General features: G+C 36.0%; 1 protein-coding gene across 1 annotated transcript in view; it reads left to right on the plus strand.

Moving 5' to 3' along the window:
* The window catches only part of TTN (titin), a 276,026-nt gene that overhangs the window by 108,001 nt on the left and 149,866 nt on the right, over window positions 1-18,159 (plus strand). Inside the window, exons 110-136 of the mRNA XM_043894260.1 lie at window positions 641-715; window positions 1,862-1,912; window positions 2,759-3,163; window positions 3,622-3,684; window positions 4,046-4,123; window positions 4,749-4,826; window positions 5,412-5,501; window positions 5,729-5,809; window positions 6,834-6,908; window positions 7,306-7,389; window positions 9,626-9,709; window positions 9,934-10,014; window positions 10,160-10,240; window positions 10,415-10,498; window positions 10,777-10,878; window positions 11,311-11,418; window positions 13,273-13,353; window positions 13,547-13,615; window positions 13,849-13,932; window positions 14,091-14,174; window positions 14,743-14,826; window positions 15,049-15,132; window positions 15,879-15,959; window positions 16,259-16,474; window positions 17,399-17,476; window positions 17,682-17,756; window positions 17,962-18,054. Coding sequence (XP_043750195.1) covers window positions 641-715; window positions 1,862-1,912; window positions 2,759-3,163; window positions 3,622-3,684; window positions 4,046-4,123; window positions 4,749-4,826; window positions 5,412-5,501; window positions 5,729-5,809; window positions 6,834-6,908; window positions 7,306-7,389; window positions 9,626-9,709; window positions 9,934-10,014; window positions 10,160-10,240; window positions 10,415-10,498; window positions 10,777-10,878; window positions 11,311-11,418; window positions 13,273-13,353; window positions 13,547-13,615; window positions 13,849-13,932; window positions 14,091-14,174; window positions 14,743-14,826; window positions 15,049-15,132; window positions 15,879-15,959; window positions 16,259-16,474; window positions 17,399-17,476; window positions 17,682-17,756; window positions 17,962-18,054 — 2,649 coding nt within the window. The remainder of the gene's footprint in view (window positions 1-640; window positions 716-1,861; window positions 1,913-2,758; window positions 3,164-3,621; window positions 3,685-4,045; window positions 4,124-4,748; window positions 4,827-5,411; window positions 5,502-5,728; window positions 5,810-6,833; window positions 6,909-7,305; window positions 7,390-9,625; window positions 9,710-9,933; window positions 10,015-10,159; window positions 10,241-10,414; window positions 10,499-10,776; window positions 10,879-11,310; window positions 11,419-13,272; window positions 13,354-13,546; window positions 13,616-13,848; window positions 13,933-14,090; window positions 14,175-14,742; window positions 14,827-15,048; window positions 15,133-15,878; window positions 15,960-16,258; window positions 16,475-17,398; window positions 17,477-17,681; window positions 17,757-17,961; window positions 18,055-18,159) is intronic.

Consider the following 18,159-nt stretch of genomic DNA (forward strand, 5'->3'; position numbering starts at 1 on the left):
ACTAGGAGCCATAATCAAGTTATGATCTGGGGCCAGGATCAAGGTATATGTTAGCATTAACAGAAGAAAATTTCCATAATATAACATAGGTGGAACTTTAATTTTACTAATTCACTTGTTATTCTTATTCCTGACAAATTTAAAGCAGTCTTACCTAAGTGAAACAAAGATGAAATAGTGTACCTTTTCTATACATATCACCTGGGTTTGCCCTGGATGTTTCAAAAACTTGAAGCAGGCATAAAATTAGTGTGGACTTCCCTAGTGGCTCAAATGGTAAAGAATCTGCCGGCAATGCAGGAGACCCGGCTTCAATCCCTGGGCTCGGAAGATCTTCAGGGGGAAGATCCCCTGGAGAAGGAATTGGCAACCCACTCCATTACTCTTGCCTGGAGTATTCCATGGACAGAAAAGCCTGGCGGGCTACAGTTCATCAGATCACAATCAGACATGACTTTCACTTTTACTTACATATTCTTTCTCCTTCCCCCCAAATTTTTCTACTTGAAACAGGCATCTTACAATAATGTACAGAGTCTCTTGTTATCATCAAACCATATGGAAAAAATAAATTTCAATAAACCTCCCAGTCTCCTGAAAACATTTTAGTACAATTTACATCTGACATCTTATTTTTTAGTGACCAAAAAAGCTGTGAAGAAAGATGCCAAAAAGGTTGTCGCAAAGCCCAAGGAAGAGGCACCACCACCTAAAGGTATTATGATTTATCAAAATTCCAAGAATTCCCCGGCAGTCCAGTAGTTAGGGCTTGCCACTTTAACTGCTGTGGGCCAGGTTCAATCCCTGGTCAGGAAAGTAAGATCCTGCGAGCTGCACTGCACTACCCCACCCCACCCCCCAAAATTCAATCTTAACTGCTTTTCACTTAGTTAAAAAAATTAAATCCAGATAGGGAAGGACAGAGGAAGACTAAGAGTGTGACTTTATAAAATAGTACCTCTTCATTTACTCACCCTCACACTCTTCTTTGACTCGGCCCTCACTTTCTCTTTCTCAACTTTCTTTATTTTCCCATTTTTCTCCTCCCCTGTCCTCCTTTTCCTGTGTCTGCCCATGACACCCAATGGCCACACCAGAGAGTTCTTATTGTCTCTGGATGGTGATTTAAAGAAGGCACTGCCCTCCAACATATGGTCTTAATCTAGTCACTCAAATAGAATGTTTTAAAGGGCTGGTGCTAGGTTTGAGTGGTTGCTCCAGCCTAGTTCAGCATCTTTCCCAGTTCAGCTGAGCTAAATGTCAATACCCACAGAAGAAAAATACTTTGTACAGGGGCATCAATTTACCTACTTTAAGTTTTCATTGTCACTTGGAAAATTTTTAGAAAGAAAAATAGATAGCTAAATTTAAGCAAACAGTTTTATCCACCTGGCTAAGATTAGAGAACAGCAAGCTCCTAAAAAGGAGGAAAATTCAGGAGCACAGGAGACTCTTTCACTGAGACTTTTTTTCTGAGTGGTCATTTATGAAGTGTTACAGAATAAGGAGAAGCTCAAAAGCCATGGATAGTTCCTGAACTTTATCATTAATCCCTGAAAAAAAATTATTTTCTTTTAGCATTATGTTTTAGCATCAGACATACTGAATATTCTCTTTATGTTTCATATTTTTAAATTGTTTTAAATCAATCTAAGCTAGAAAAAAGTTTTACCCTTCCCATATTTTCATTTGCATGGCATTGCAGAGCATTTCTGGTGAGCCAAATTTGCATCTTATAAAAGCATTTGGTATACAAATAGTATTCACAGATCATACAAATGACTAACAAGGGTATATAGGATTAGTAAGCATTAAAAAAATGCATAATCTAAAAATAAACTTGCATTTTTTGTTTTCAAAGCTGTAGAGATTCCCAAGCCACCACGTCCTACTGCCTTAATTCCAGCGGAAGGTAAATGAAATTATTAAATATTCTATTTCTTGCTGAGATTTTTATCCCTGCATTGTATTCTTATGTACTAAGCTTCCAACTTATTATAAAATTGCAGTCTCCTCTGCTACAGGAAAATTGGCAGTCAAAATAATGGCTACTTTATATTGGGCAAATTCCAGGAAAGAAACCTAGGCAAATGTTTATGTAGCCTCTCTGCAGTGGACACAGGGAGAGAAGTGGTTAGGGCTAGAAAGGAGGGATCACCTCTTATTATTTCATCTGTAGCTAACACGGATGTTAAGCATCATATGAATAATGTTAGCCTTAGTATTTTTAAAGTTGCCATACAAAAACAATTAATTGATTAATTACAAAATTTCAAATATTATCTTTATTAAACTGACTAAAGGTTTATATTCAGTATTCAAAAATGTAGCTTTAAAATTAGTACTGTTTTTGAAAGAAGAATTGGAATTGTAAGTAGCTGCAGAAATATTAAATATAAATTCCATAAAAAGATCAAATATTAAGATATTCCATGGGAAAAAAGCTAAGAGTTTTACAAATTGGAGCTCCCACAAAACAATGGAAGATTGTGTTCATTTAAGAATATTTACTGAATGCCATTTTGTACACATGGGAAGAGTCCTCAGATTAAGAGTAGACTGTCTCTTGTCCCTCCTGATTGTGTTCCATAATCAACAAAAATTTAAGCAGAACCACAACACAAAGAAAACATAAGTAATCAAACTGATGCTAAAATCTCAGACACTGATACTGCTAGATGACTTCGACTTTTGTTCAGTGAAGTAATTGTGTGGATATAATTAATATGCTAATATTATTTTGTTTGATTTATTGTAGCACCTGAAATTATTGATGTATCCTCCAAGGCTGAAGAAGTGAAAATAACAACCATAACCAGAAAGAAAGAGGTTCAGAAAGAAAAAGAAGCTGTGTATGAGAGAAAACAAGCAGTCTACGAGGAGAAGAAAGTTTACATAGAATCTTTGGAAGAACCTTACGACGAGCTAGAGGTGGAACCGTATACGGAGCCGTATGAAGAGCCTTATTATGAGGAACCAGAGGAAGACTACGAAGAGACCCAGGTAGAAGCTAAGAGGGAAGTTCACGAGGAATGGGAAGAAGACTTTGAAGAAGGGCAACAATACTATGAAAGGGAGGAAGGTTATGACGAAGGAGAGGAAGAGTGGGAGGAGGCTTACCAAGAGAGAGAAGTCATCCAAGTTCAGAAGGAGGTTTATGAAGGTATGTATTAGTCGGGTGGTTTTTTCCTCTTTGCCTCATTGTTGCTCAATTCTATTTTCAAGGTTATTAACCTGATTCATGATGAATATGAAATAGATGAAAAGACCGTTTCCATTTTTAAAGTTAGAAATCTTTAGAACCTTTAAAAGAATTATTTTCTTCAGAGTTACTTTCATGCTTTGTAAATTTATAAATTGAATCATTTAGTCCTGTTACTAAGACTGAATTCTAAGTGCTCTTTTCTAATGCGGAAGTTCAAGTTTTAGTTTTACTACCTTGCTATCTCTGCTTGATCTTGCTTCTAAATCTGGCCTGGGTAATCCTGTTATCAATACAGATCCCAAATACAGTAATTTACACAGTTGTATATTATTCTTAATTTACATCATTTGCAAACTGATACAATTTATTAGAATTTACGTATTCAACCACTCCTTTTATTACTGTTTTTGTTAAAGAATCACGTGAGAGGAAAATTCCAGCAAAAGTACCTGAAAAGAAAGAAGTACCACCTCCTAAAGGTATGTAATTGGAATTATTTAAATAGACCACATCATCAACATCATGATCATGGCTTGCTGGGCAAAGATGTATGAATCACGAATTTAATCCAATAGACACAACTTCTTCTTGAAACTTCATTGTATCAATGATTTTTTTCTAAGAATATCTACCTACTTCATTTAATGTAAACATAAAAAAGATGATAAAAAGATTGTTGTGGTAAGCATAAAATAAAGCCAAAATACTTGAAGTACAGAAGCTTGTACTTGAAGTTCAGTGCAACAAACTTATCTCTCTCTTTAAAAAATGAAAGAAAAAGAGAGAGACTACTTTAATAGAAATTCTAAAAGTACTGCAATTTTCTTAAAATGCTTACAGTTGTAAAGAAGCCTGTAGTTGAAAAAATTGAAAAGACTTCTCGAAGAATGGAGGAAGAAAAAGTTCAAGTCACCAAAGGTATTATTATTTAAAACATTTCATGCTTCTGGGTAGTAGCTGAATTGGTGATTTTTTTCCCCACCACATTATATTTTTTATACCTTCCAAATATTCCATTGTTGTTGTTCAGTCACTAAGTCATGTCCGACTCTAAGAACCCATGAACTGCAACACACCAGGCTTCCCTGTCCTTCGCTATCTCCTGGAGTTGGCTCAGATTCATGTCCATTGAGTCAATGATCCCATCCAACCACCTAATCCTCTGTTGCCCCCATCTCCTTTTGCCTTCAATTGTTCCCAGCATCAGGGTCTTTTCCATTGAGTCGGCTCTTCGCATCAGGTGGCCAAAAGTATCGGAGCTTCAGTTTCAGCATCAGTCCTTTCAATGAATATCCATTATGTACATCTATTTTTATAATTTCAAAGTTAATTAAGGATTTTTCAAAAAAAAAACTTTCTCTGTAAGTTGGAAGGAATTTGATTTCAAAAAACTGATAAAACATTTCAAGTACCATGTACACAAGTAATTGTTTACTAATATATAGTCACGTTAGTTATATAGTCATCTAAATTAAGATATTTTTAAATTTTGTGCAAAACAATATTCTTCACAATACAAATATATTTGTACATATTTTTTAAGTACCTGAAGTTTCAAAGAAGATTGTTCCACAAAAACCTTCTCGGACTCCAGTGCAGGAAGAAATTATTGAAGTGAAAGGTATACATCTTTGTCTTTCAGCTACAAGTTTTAAACATTTTTATTTATGTGTATGGATATGTGTACATATATTACTTAACAATTCACAAATATGAAATCACCAAAATAAAGACATATTATATAATATACATGTTATGTTGCACATTTATATAATTTATGTAAATAATAACCTTGTTTTTACTTTCACTCTAAAATTGCATAATTTTTTAATTAAGGAAGGATTTGTGTTTAATCAGTAGTTCTCTAACTTCACTGTGCAGTGTTTTATATTACATATAATATTCCCATCCTCTCACTTATATGAATAAGCCCTAATGGATTTGGGAAAACACCACATCCCATGTGAAGAAGTTGTCTCTATTTGATTCCAATTTAATAATAGTTGATAAAGGCTGCATGGGTTGTTTGTCCCTATAGATCAAAACATGATTTGTTTCCTTGTCAATACTGAATTTGTTCTTAAGCTATCATATTAACCCACTCATTCTGCAACTAAAAACTTAAATACAGCATACACACCATGTATTTAATCTGATGTCTTTTCCTGGAAAAAAGAAATACTAATGTGAAATACTCTCTTTGAAGTACCTGCTGTACATACAAAGAAGATGGTTATTTCAGAAGAGAAGATGTTCTTTGCTGCTCACACAGAGGAGGAGGAGGTGTCAGTTACAGGTACAAGGCAAATTTGAATATGGGGCTCAACTGGAAGGGCTTCAGATGGATTTTTATCTCTCTTCTTATCTAATTTGTGTTTATGTAGATATCTCTGTCTCCTTGTGAATCTGTCATCTTTTCATTTCACAGTTGTCTGTTTTAATTTGTATTTCAATATTCTTTGTAAATTGCAATATCACCTACAGTATGGCATACCAGGAACTAAAATGTACATTTTTTTACAGTCCCTGAGGTACAAAAGAAAACTGTTACCGAAGAGAAAATTCATGTTGCTGTTTCCAAAAAGACTGAACCTCCACCCAAAGGTATTAGTGATTTATTCCAAGTTTAAACTCCTTTAAAAGTTTCAAAGTAATATTTTTTAAAAGTTCCAAATATCTGAATCTGTTACTATTAAATAATAGATTTAGTCACAGTCCACAGACCTATAGCCACTATATACAAAGGAAATCATAGGCAGGTGAGAAGACCCATGAGGAGGATACTGGAGAAAAGAATGACAATTCCCAGCAGGTCTGTTTCCCACTTCACTGAGCTTACGATCCAGTGACCAGCCATTTAGAAATAGAAATACCGTGTCCTGGAGCAAGCTCCTACCAGCTTACCAGAGCTGATGTTAAGTTTTCAGGAATTTGCTACCCAGCATTTAATACCTCCATGATTAAAAGTTAAATTATATAAAATTAAATAAATTCTGTTTAAAACTATGGTAATAAATGCTCAAAATTCATTAGTTCCCCCTTTTACTGTGACTGTGTTTCCGAGGTTATGTGGATTTCCTCTGCGTTGTGAAAATACTGGATCATTTTGCACTACTTCCTGTCCCTTCCGAATTCCATGACAGCGACATCATGATCGGTAGCCAGGATGCATGTATTTGCACCACCATGGAAACTGGAACTTGGAAACTGAGAGAGATGACAAATTAGGGCTCCCGCCCCCTCACCACTGACCCTCTCCTATCCCCAGGCAAAATGTTAAACATTTAGGATACAAACATTATTTAAGATAATTAAATGCAGTTGTTCTAGTGCAGTGACTTTATGAAAGTAAAGTTTCTAAAACTGGTGTCTGAGAAACAGGCACTAGTACCTCTGAGGAAGGGGTGTTCCAACCTGTTTCTAAGAAAGTAGAGACTCCATGGGTAAAAACGAATGACAGGCACGTTTTCTGACTAGCCACTAGCCCATTGCCCTTAACCCTTGATTATAACATAATTTTGTTACCTTCAATTGGTGTAAAACCAGAATATATTTCCTTTAAGCCTTACAGCAATGTATGCCTTGTCAAAATGCACAATTTCTCAAAAACAACCCATTTTTTTTGAAGTCCCTGAGCCCAAGAAACCAGAAGAAGTGGTCCCTGTTCCTGTTCCTAAAAAGGTGGAGCCCCCACCAGCCAAAGGTAGAATCATATTTTTGAAAAATATGTATAGTGTCTGTCTTCTTGTACCTTTTTCTGTTGGATCTGTGCGTTAATGAGATAGCATCTGTAAACTGGTTGTAATATAGTTTATTCCTGTGTATATTGATTTCATTAATTTGTGGTAATATGTTATACAAATGTCAGTAACACTTTTAGACTCCAGGCCATGCTAATTTGGTCTTTGTCAACTTCATGTAATATATGTAATGTCTCTACAGTATTGATGTACTTAGCATGTATTTTCATCACAGGTAGAGTGTTAAATTACTTCCTAAATTCTTTCACTCTTACTGAGGATTTATGATTTAACATCATCTTAAGTGTCTCAGAAGGAGACTAGATTCTCAATATTGTTTCAACAATGGTGTCTTTAAAGTTCCTGAAGTTCCCAAGAAACCTGTGCCAGAGGAGAAAAAGCCAGTTCCCGTGCCCAAGAAGGAACCTGCTGCTCCCCCAAAAGGTACACCAGACCTGATCACGGGGTGCCCCTTTGCTCCAAATGCCAGTGCTTTGTTTTACACTGTCTTCATACTTACTTTGCTGTCTATTCTGTGTCTTTTATGTCCCTAGTGTTTTTCATTTGTTTGTCTGCTTTGGGGCTCTACTCTCAACATACATTATTTATGATGCTGAACAATAGAAGAAGTCACTTTTAAAAAGTAGCTATATCAAACTGCTGTCTTAAATTTTTAATATCTTCCCTTAGAGAAAGAAAAAGTATTTGTGAAATTCATTCCCTACAGGGCATGTTTCTAGGAAAAGCTCTTTCACCCCTCAACTATGTGACCATTTCTTAAAAAACAAAACAAAACAAAACACTTTCATGAGTTATGACAAGATAAAGACTAATAGGAGGGAGTTTGGTAGAACTGAATGTTAACTAGGGGAAGATGTTGCCATGTTACTGGTAACAGCCACTCTTCTGAAAAGTCAATAAGGCCTACTCTTAAATAATTGGAAGCATCAACTTTTGGCAGTTACTTTCACCATATTTCTCTAGACGTTAGTTGAGCATAGGCACTTGCCACAAATATTGCAATTATCTAATTAGTGAGTGAAGGGATCTTGCATACATGTGTGTTTGGATTCAAATGTGTTAATTCTGGCTTTGATTTGGGGTTTGGTTGGTTTGGGGGGTTTTAGTGGTAGAAAGACACTAATTTATGGAGGTGATGAAGCAACAAACTACACATATCTGGTCAGTTATAGAGATCCAGTATCATCCAGCTTGGAAGAAAGCAGGCTCACACATTTTGTGTAGTGTTCTCTTTTGCCTGATTTCTCAATTTTCCATTTTCTTCCTGAATCAAATCTGCTTCTCTCTTTCTCAAACTCTTGGCTGTTTCAGAATCCTGAGGGGAGGAGAGGTATTCTTTTTTTTAATTGAAGTATAGTTGATGCACAATACTATATAATTTACAGGTGTAGTATGTAGTGGTTCACAATTCTTAAAGGTTATACTCCATTTATAATTGTTATGGAATATTGACTGTATCCCCTGGGTTGTGCAGTGTATCCTTGTAGCTTATTTTATATATAATAGTTTGTATCTGTTAATCCCTACCCCTGTATTGCCTCTCCCCTCTTCCCTCTCCCCACTGGTAACCACTAACTTGTTCTCTGTGTCTGTGAGTCTGTATCTTTTTTGTTATGTTCACTATTTTATTTTTTAGATTCTACATATAAGTGATATCATACAATACTTCTTGCTCTCTGACATTTCATTTGGCATAATACCCTCCAAGTTCATCCATGTTTTTAAATGGCAACAATTCATTCTTTCTTTTATGGCTGAGTAGCATTCCATTGTAAAAAGATACCACATCTTTATTCATTCATCTATAGATGGACACTTAAATTTTTTTGATATCTTAGCATTATATATAATTCTGCTATAAACATTGAGATGCATGTATCTTTTCAAGTTAGTATGTTTGTTTCTTTATAGTCTTTTTTTTTTTAAATCAAATGAACACTTCAGTGTCATATTGAGAGGACTAGCCTAGCACAAGTGTTTCCTGAGTTTTGTAAACACTACAGGTGCACAAGCAAACAAAAAAACCCAGAAGAGAAATAGAAAAAAAATAATAACGATATATATACAACCATTCTAATGACTTATTAGTCTAAGATGTGAAAATGTTAGTCACTCAGTCTTGTCTGACTCTTTGCAACCCCATGCACTGTAACCTGCCAGGCTCCTCTATCCATGGAATTCTCCAGGCAAGAATGCTAGAGTGGGTGGCCATTCCCTTCTCCAAGTCTAAGATAGTCTTAGGTAAAATATACCCATAATATATATGTTGTTATGGATTCCAGTTCTCAATACAAAGCATAAAAAGATTTTTCTTTATACTGTATCCATACTCTATATTGTTTCTGTAATTACTGACTTTTTATCAAAAACATACCAATATATAAAGAATAAATTGTGTACACATACCTCTGTGTATATAACTCTCCTTTTTGGTTGCCTAAATGTCTCTGTAATATCACATGAGACATTTACCATGGCCTTTAGAACACTGTATCGTGGCCTTTAGAACACTGTATTTTAATTTTTTGCATTATTTTGCCTATACATAAAAAGATCTATAACAGCATTAATGAACTACATAAAGATTTGTGTTCGTGCTTATATCCATTCGTGAAAGTGATATATATCTGAATTAACATTGTATTTTAACATCTTTAAGTTCCAGAGGTGCCCAAAAAACCTGTTCCTGAAGAAAAGGTTCCCGTTCCCATTGCAAAGAAAAAGGAAGCTCCACCAGCTAAAGGTACAGTGACTTTCTTAGTAAGGAAGCCCTGTCTTTATGTCTTGAGTATAAAACATTTTTGTGTTTAATTATCTGTTAATTTAGTTTAATTCAAAGTGAATGTTTTACGGTGTAAGAATTCAACAAAATTGTCTGTCCACCTGCCTACTTTCTTACAAAATAACTGTGCATCAGCTACTCTGGAAAATACAAAAGGCAACTCTAAAAATTAATGTCTTTTCAAGTTCCTGAAGTACAGAAGAGGGTTGTCACAGAAGAAAAAATAACCATTGTCACTGAGAGAGAGGAATCTCCACCACCAGCAGGTACCTCATCCCATCTCCATGAAATACCCTTGTCTTTTCTCCAGGCTTCTTTAGTTGCATGTCTTCTTTAGTGGGCCTGCCAGTTCTGTGTTGCTCATTTTCTTTGCCTTTCTGAGAATTTTTAAATCAAATACTATCCTTTAAGTGCCAGAAATACCAAAGAAGAAACTTCCCGAAGAAAAAAGACCTGTCCCTCGGAAAGAGGAAGAAGTTCCACCACCAAAAGGTATTGTGTGTGTCTCTCTCTCTCCAAGAACCATCTTTACAATTTTATGTTCCCAGGCAAAGGATGATTTTGTTAGTTCTGTGGTACGTGTGCATCGTGAGTGTGTATCTATGTTTTGTGTTGAGCTTCAGTGACATAACATTGAAGTTCTGAAAGTGGACCATGTTTTTAAAGTGCCCGCTGTGCCTAAGAAACCCGTCCCCGAGGAGAAAGTTCCCGTGCCAGTTCCAGTCGCTAAGAAAGCCCCTCCTCCTCGAGGTAGGATTTGTTTCAAGCCTCTGACAAAAATCTTTGAACCAGTGAATTCTTTTTCCTACCTGATGTCTTCTTGTGCTGACGCTCTGTCTCTCTTCGGATAGAATTTCTGTGTGCATGTACTTGGGATATGTAACTTGTTCCCCACTTTGTTAGGGAGAGTGGTATACTGGGCAAATCTTCCCCTGACTTTAGGGAGACTCTTAGTTAAGACTCTTGATTTAAAAAAAAAAAAAAAAGACTCTTGATTTTTAAGCTTTACTTTTACTGCTTTCTTAAAGCCGAAGTTTCTAAGAAAATGGTCAAGGAAGAAAAGAGATTTGCTGCCGAAGAAAAAGTATCCGTCTCTGTTCCTCAGAGAGTGGAGGTCATGCGGCACGAAGGTATATAATCATGCGTGACAGGAGAAATGAGTTTGCGTGTGTTCCCTGCAAGTCTTCTCTTCTTACCACGTCATTTACTTTAGAAGTTGTCCTGAGTGTTGTCTGTCTATTGTAGCCTCTGAGACTGAGTGTTTTGTGTCTGCATTGGTCCTGAATCATTCTCAGAGAGTGAATGGGATCGTGAACGTGGGATAAACGTAAACTGGGCCACACTTGGGCATGAGTTGAATATTCTTCTCAGTCGTGGGCTCTACCATCCCCTCTTCTGAAACCAGCTCTCTCCTTGATGCAACGAGGAAGTCCTGTGAAGCTCCACCCCTAAGCAGATAAAGGACATTATCCACATGTAGGGAACACATGGCTATTATCAGAACATCGACGGACTCTTCAGGTGGAATTTAAATTAAATCTTATCTTTTAAAATATCTGCAGAGAAGGAATGGAGTTATTCAGAAGAAGAGGAAAGAGTATCCGTTTCAGTTTATAGAGAAGAGGAAAGAGAGGAGGAGGAGGAAGAAGTGGAGGTTACAGAATATGAAGGTAAACAATGCAAATAAGCTAGTGGTGACCTGGAGTCTTGATAAGCTGTTTTCCTTCAGAGATTATGTACTCAGAGTAATGAAAGTGATACAAATTCAGTGAACATCTACTGGCCTTATTTGATGTGTCTTTTGATCAAACCACAAGATTCAGAAGCCTTAATTAAACATCCAGTGTATTTATTGTCCACCCCCTCTTAACTTGGCTATATAGGAGACAGGGCTTCATATTTAACTAAGCAGGTAACTAAAGGTGCAGGTATCTTCATATGCAGTTATCCTTTCAGTAGATGGGACTTGGTTTCAGTGTGGTGAGCTGAATGTAGTCTAATGTCTAAAACATAGGTAACACAAAACCATGTTGATAGCACAACTCGATAATGTGGCCTGACTTACATATTTTAAATGAATAAGGAATTATATTACCTTACTGGTAATATTAAATTACCAATAATTATATTACCTTATTGGCCTGGAAGTCAAGGCCAGGTTTGAGAGTGAAGCCCTGAGCACGTAGGGCTTTCCAATGTTCCATGTATGAAGAGAGCAATTGTGAAATATCTTTTATTAGATCAGCCTGTTATTCAGATGTTCACATGCCTATAATGCTAGCTCCCTATGGTTTAAGGACTGAGCAACAAGCTTTATTTCAACCTTTTCAATGAATTAAGACAGCCCTAGGTTTACTGCTAAAGTTTAGCATTGTGGCTAAAGTGGTATATCTAAAAGAACTTTACTAAGAAAGTTTTAATGTACCTCTGCTTTAAGGATTAATCACTAAGTTTCTTAATAAATATACTGTCTTCCTAATGAAAAGGTGAATAGAACTGTACAGTCAGATGCCCTTGACATATGTGTCTCTGGCTAATAAAAGGGGTCCTGCCTCTTCTCCACTTGGAAGGAGACACCATGTGAAATCCAGATGTGCAATCTTGATGGAAAGCTTTAGAACAGAGAAGACTTGACTCCCTGGAGGAAGCCCTCTGGTTCTGTTGTGCTTACTGGGAAAGACCGAGATGTTAGGCACAAGTCAGGAATCTGATGGATCCCAAGGGCCCTATCCCTTCTAGAAATGTTTGGGAAAGCTTAACATGTACACAAGGAAAGTTCTCATTGCATGAATCTAATTTCAGCCTTTGACAGTATGCATTATAAATTTCTTTTTGGACTATAGACTCTAATTAAAAGGAAAGACATTGCAGAATATTCTTATGCTTTCATTAAGTCCAAAAGATTTAGGGAAAAGATAGGTAGCCTGTTAAGTTTACTCCTAATGTTCATAACTAGAGCTCTCTATTCTATAATTAACCTTATACACACAGACTCAAAAATCACAGGAAGACTGTTAACCTTGTTCACCATACCTACTTTTGTAAAACTGGGGCGGTGGGGAGTCCTGATTCCAAGTTCTCAGCAGGTTTCTCATATGTAATACAGGTCTTTTCTTTCTTATAAACCTACTTATAGTTCTTCAAATATACATTTCTGCCCTGTGCCTTCAAATCTAGTGTCATCGTATTTTTAACACTTGTCTTCAAATTCCTGTGTTCTTGTTAATTTAGGCACTAGAATTGTTCTTCTGTCTCATGTTTGTCCTGTTCTTCCTGTGAATACAAGCATTGTTATCTTTCTGATACACTTAAAAATTAAGTTACTGAAACAGTTTCTGTACTCTTTATTAAGGCATATGCTTTGATTAAAGTCTTCTTCTTTGGGTATTATAAATGAGAACAACCAGGGATTTGGCAAGTGTTAAACTTTCGCTATTTTACTTATTCTCTGACTTAAAGTGCAGCTAAATTTGAATATGAAAAACACTACGGGCTTATCTTCTTTAAAATTGGTATTTTTAAAGTGATGGAGGAGCCTGAGGAATACATTGTAGAAGAAGAGGTGCACTATATTTCTGAGGAAGTGGAAGCTGAACCCGCTGAAGGTAGACCACCTCTTAGATTAACTCTAGCCCCTGTGTGTGTTTGATTTGTCCCGTTCTTAATGTTCTCTTATAGTTAATTCATTGCCTGTATTGCAAATGTCAGTAAATATCATGTTTAATGTTAAAATTACTTAAATTTTTATTAAAAAGAAATCTGGACATTTCTACAAATATATTTTATAATCTTTTCAAGTGCCTGAGAAGAAAATCATCCCCAAACCGAAAATTCCTGCTAAAATAGAGGAGCCTCCACCAGCTAAAGGTACAATTCTGTCTCAAAGAAATGGGATGCCATTTGTCTTCATAGCTATGATAATGCTTTTAGTTTGAGTAACTGCCTCAGTTTTGCCAACTTATGTGTAAACATTTTAACTGACTGTAGTCGTTACTGTTTGTATAAATGTGTGATCTTTCATAAAGTGAGCTCTTTGCCCCCAAAGAATGGCACTTCTTCTGCAATGCAGACTAATATTCTTAAACCTCATATTTCTAAAGTTCCTGAAGCACCGAAGAAAATTGTGCCAGAAAAGAAAATTCCTGCTGCAGTTCCCAAAAAGGAAAAGGTGCCGCCCACCAAAGGTACATGGGTTTTCCTTTATTCTTAGGTAGTGCCTGTGTTTAAATCTTAAATTGATACATTCTTCAAATTTTTATGACATTAACCAGAAATAAGTGTGCCTGTTCAGTGTTTTTCACACTTGTGTTGTGTCTGACCATGTTGTGCAATGTCTTTTAAGTGCCAGAAGAACCAAAGAAGCCAGTTCCTGAAAAAAGGGCTCCTCCCAAAGTGGCTAAGATAGAAGAGCCTCCTCCCGCCAAAGGTAATGAAGTCCCCAGCACGGCAACTAGAAACGTGTCTTGTCTTTCGTCTTCTCACTACTGTCCTTGACTCACCTTCTACATGGAGGTTATTGGTGTATGTTGGCCACAGTGATGTATTATTGCCTTGTCTATGTGGATTATGACTCACTTGTTGTGAAGCTTATTAGTGTGTACCTTGTAAAAATTATATTCTAAAATCACAATAGCCTCTGGCTAATATACTTAATATAACTGATGTTGAAGCTGAAACTCCACAATACTTTGGCCACCTGATGTGAAGAACTGATGCATTTGAAAAGACCCTGATGCTGGGAAAGATTGAAGGCGGGAGGAGAAGGGGACAACAGAGGATGAGATGGCTGGATGGCATCTCTAACTCGATGGACATGAGTTTGAGTAAACTCTGGGAGTTGGTGATGGACAGGGAGGCCTGGCGTCCTGTACTCCATGGGGTCGCTAAGAGTCAGACATGACTGAGCGACTGAACTGAACTGAATATACTTAATACACTTTTTAAAATTCCACTTTAAGTAATACAACTCCATAATCCTAAAATTATCTTTCAAGTGACTGAGAGGCACATGCAAATTACCCAGGAAGAAAAAGTTCATGTTGCTGTTACTAAAAAAGTGGAACCTCCAAGACCAAAAGGTACATGGGGCCTTTTGATACCCGGAATGTTCTGCTTACCCTCTTCTCTTTACCAAATACACTAAAAATGGGTGTTGGTTTTTTGTTGTCATTGTTATCATTGTTTTCTGTTTGAAATCATGAAAATGTCAAGTCTTTTATGTTTGAGTTGCTATTACACGACTACCATTTTGTGGTTTGAATGAGGAAAACAGTTCTTTAAAGTGAAATCTGTCTTTAAAGTGCCTGAGGAACCCAAGAGAGCTGTTCCAGAAGAGAAATTTCCAAAACTCAAGCCTAGAAAGGAGGAGGAACCACCAGCGAAAGGTACACCAACTTTTCCAAAAATCAAAATAAGCTTATAAGTATTGAAACTCATCTAGTGGAATTGAGATCCTTAGACAAAATAATTTATGTATTACAAAGTAATTAATATACATATGCTACTCCATATCATCTCAAAACTAAACATTTCTGATACCAGAAAATGTACTCAAATCTCTTTCTTCTCAAAAAAACAAAAACAAAAAATGAAACCTCACCGAAGCATATGTAGATAATTTCCCTTAAAATGTACTTGTCTTTTAATGTTTTTTGTCTATATACTGATTTCCTTTGCTGACATGCTTGTTTTGTGTGGCAACCTTTGATGAAATTGAAAAAATTTTTAAATCCTCAATCTTCTACATTGTGGTGGTAGAAGTTATGGAAATACCTCAGAATTAAAATGAGGAAGCTATTCATGTAACATACGTTTTTGTCTAATGGTTGTTTGATAATCATTGTTCATGCTCTCTAGTTATCTATTTTAGTTCTCTTATAATTACTACTTGATCTTCCTAAAGTTTTTCAATGTCTTTTAAGTATTAATAGCTTAGAAAAAAGCATTCATGTATCTATTAGGCCATGTTTATTTCTGAGGCCATTGAGTTTTCTTACCACTTAAATGAAACATTTAAACAAGGAACATGGTTATGATTATCTTTGTCGTTGGATTGTGCACATACAAGTTCTCTTAACATGCATTAGTTTTGAATCTTGTGATACATTTTCAATAATTACTCTTTTTAAAGTGACTGAACTCAGGAAAAGAGCTGCTAAAGAAGAAAAGGTATCCATTGAAGTTGCAAAAAGAGAACCTCCAGCCGTTAAAGGTATATTGTGCTTTGACTAAATAATAAAATAAGCACGAACCTACACAGCTCTTTGCCTGTTAGTTCCTAATTTGAGTCTCATCCTTCTGGCTTATTGTTGACTAAAGGCAGGGAATCTAACATTTGAATTTGTAAATAGCAACTGTACACTCTGTAATACCCTGGCCAGCAAAGGACAGTCAAGGTCTCCCATAACTAGTGCATGAGACCATTACCAGGAAATGAAATCACAGCACGTTGTCACTATGGGCCCTAAATGGGCTTCAAGTAAAATGCTGCTGTTGTCCATATTATTCCAGAAGTTACTGTAGCAGCAGAGAAAGAATGGGCTTACACCAAAGAAGAAGAAACTGTTTCAGTAGAACGGGAAGAAGAATATGAGGAATATGAAGAATATGATTATAAAGAATTTGAGGAGTATGAACCAACAGAAGAATATGATCAGTATGAAGAGTATGAGGAACGTGAATTCGAACATTATGAAGAGTATAAAGAACATGAAGAGTATGTCACAGGTATGAGCAGAACTCTATACCTGACACCACATTAAATATATGCAAATGACATTAGGACAGGATAAAATGTTGCATACCCGAAGAAATTTGAAAAGAATTTTGTTTTGTTTGGGAAACTCAGAATTTTCTTTCTTGGACAACTTTTAGGGGAAAAAATTCTCTATAAACTGTAAAGTTACTATTAGAGTTTGGTTCTGGGCATAATCTGTTTCCCTTCTCCTTTTTGCTTTTACAAATATCAAACAAATGAAACTAAATTTCTTTCTCCAAAAGGCTGAGTCTGTCTGCAAGTGCCCTTGATCATTCCAATACATGACCAAAAATTTCTGAACTTCTCTCATCCTGAAGCTTGTTCTTATCAAACAGGATAGCCTATTGAGAAAACATTCTACCCTTGGAGTTCCCCTCATCAAAGCATAACAAAGATTCCTTCAAAAATAAAGACAGGAAAGTCCAACACAAGCAATTGTGCTTTATCATTGTGCAGATCAAATTTGTAGGAATAAGATTCTATTGGATCTCAGAATGAATCAATATTATTTCATTTATCCAATTTTTGGTGTTTCACGGCCTAATTTTGAGAATGTTCTATGTAGTTTTACAAATAGAATTAAAAACAAATATATGGAGAGGAGTTTAACCGTGATGTTGTCTCCCTCAAGTGAAATGATAATATGTAAAAGAGAGTCACAGTTACCCAATTGAAGTAAATTAGCAAGGAGGAAATAGCAATAAAATCTTGTTTAAGTCTTTTATACCTTATTCTACTTGAACCTCTAATTCTTACTCACCTCTCAAGGCTATGGCTATGCTGTAGATAAGATATATTATTTTAATTCTTTGTGTCCATTGAAGAAATATCATTTTTCATGTCCTAACATAGAAATGTCTAACATTAAATACCCTGTATGTATTTTTTTAAAGAACCTGAGAAGCCTGTCCCAGTAAAGCCTGTCCAGGAAGAACCAGTTCCCACAAAACCAAAGGCCCCACCAGCTAAAGGTAGAGTGAGAAAAGCATTATTAGTTATGAGACCTGTGGTTCTTACACGTCTGTCCAGCTACAAATCCGTGTTGAAGTGGCAGTGTACCAATCGTGTGTGTGTTTGGGATCACTATGTTGTACATCGTATTTCTTAATTTTTTTCTTACTGCTCTTAAGAAGTCTGGTTCAGGTTTTTAAATCTGTTAATGTTGATATTTTAAAGTGCCGAAGAAAGTGGTCCCTGAAGAAAAAGTGCCAGTGCCCATCCCTAAGAAACTCAAACCGCCACCTCCCAAAGGTACATGGCAGTGTAATAACACCAACAACATCTTTGTCACTTACATTCGATCAACATGTCTTACTGCCTTGTCTGGTGTTCTTTGTTTTGACTGAATGTATTGTTTGGTGCTGATTCTTACCTTTCTCCATGTTTCATGAATTTTTATTTACATGATATTAGTGTGTTTGGTTTTAATGGTCTTTAATAATTAATATCTTTAAAGCACGTGAAGAAGCAAAGAAAGTTGTTGAGGAAAAAATACACATTTCAGTTACCAAACGTGAAAAAGAGCAGGTGGCTGAACCAGCTGCTAAAGGTATAATTTCCTTCCTCGATTGTGGCCTTTTATAATGTCTCTTTTAAAACTTAAGCAGCTATGTTTTGCTTTTTTTCCCTCACTGTTTTGTATCTTTTATATTAA

The sequence above is a fragment of the Cervus elaphus genome, chromosome 33, assembly GCF_910594005.1.
Source record: "Cervus elaphus chromosome 33, mCerEla1.1, whole genome shotgun sequence".
NCBI classification, from domain to species: Eukaryota; Metazoa; Chordata; class Mammalia; order Artiodactyla; family Cervidae; genus Cervus; species Cervus elaphus.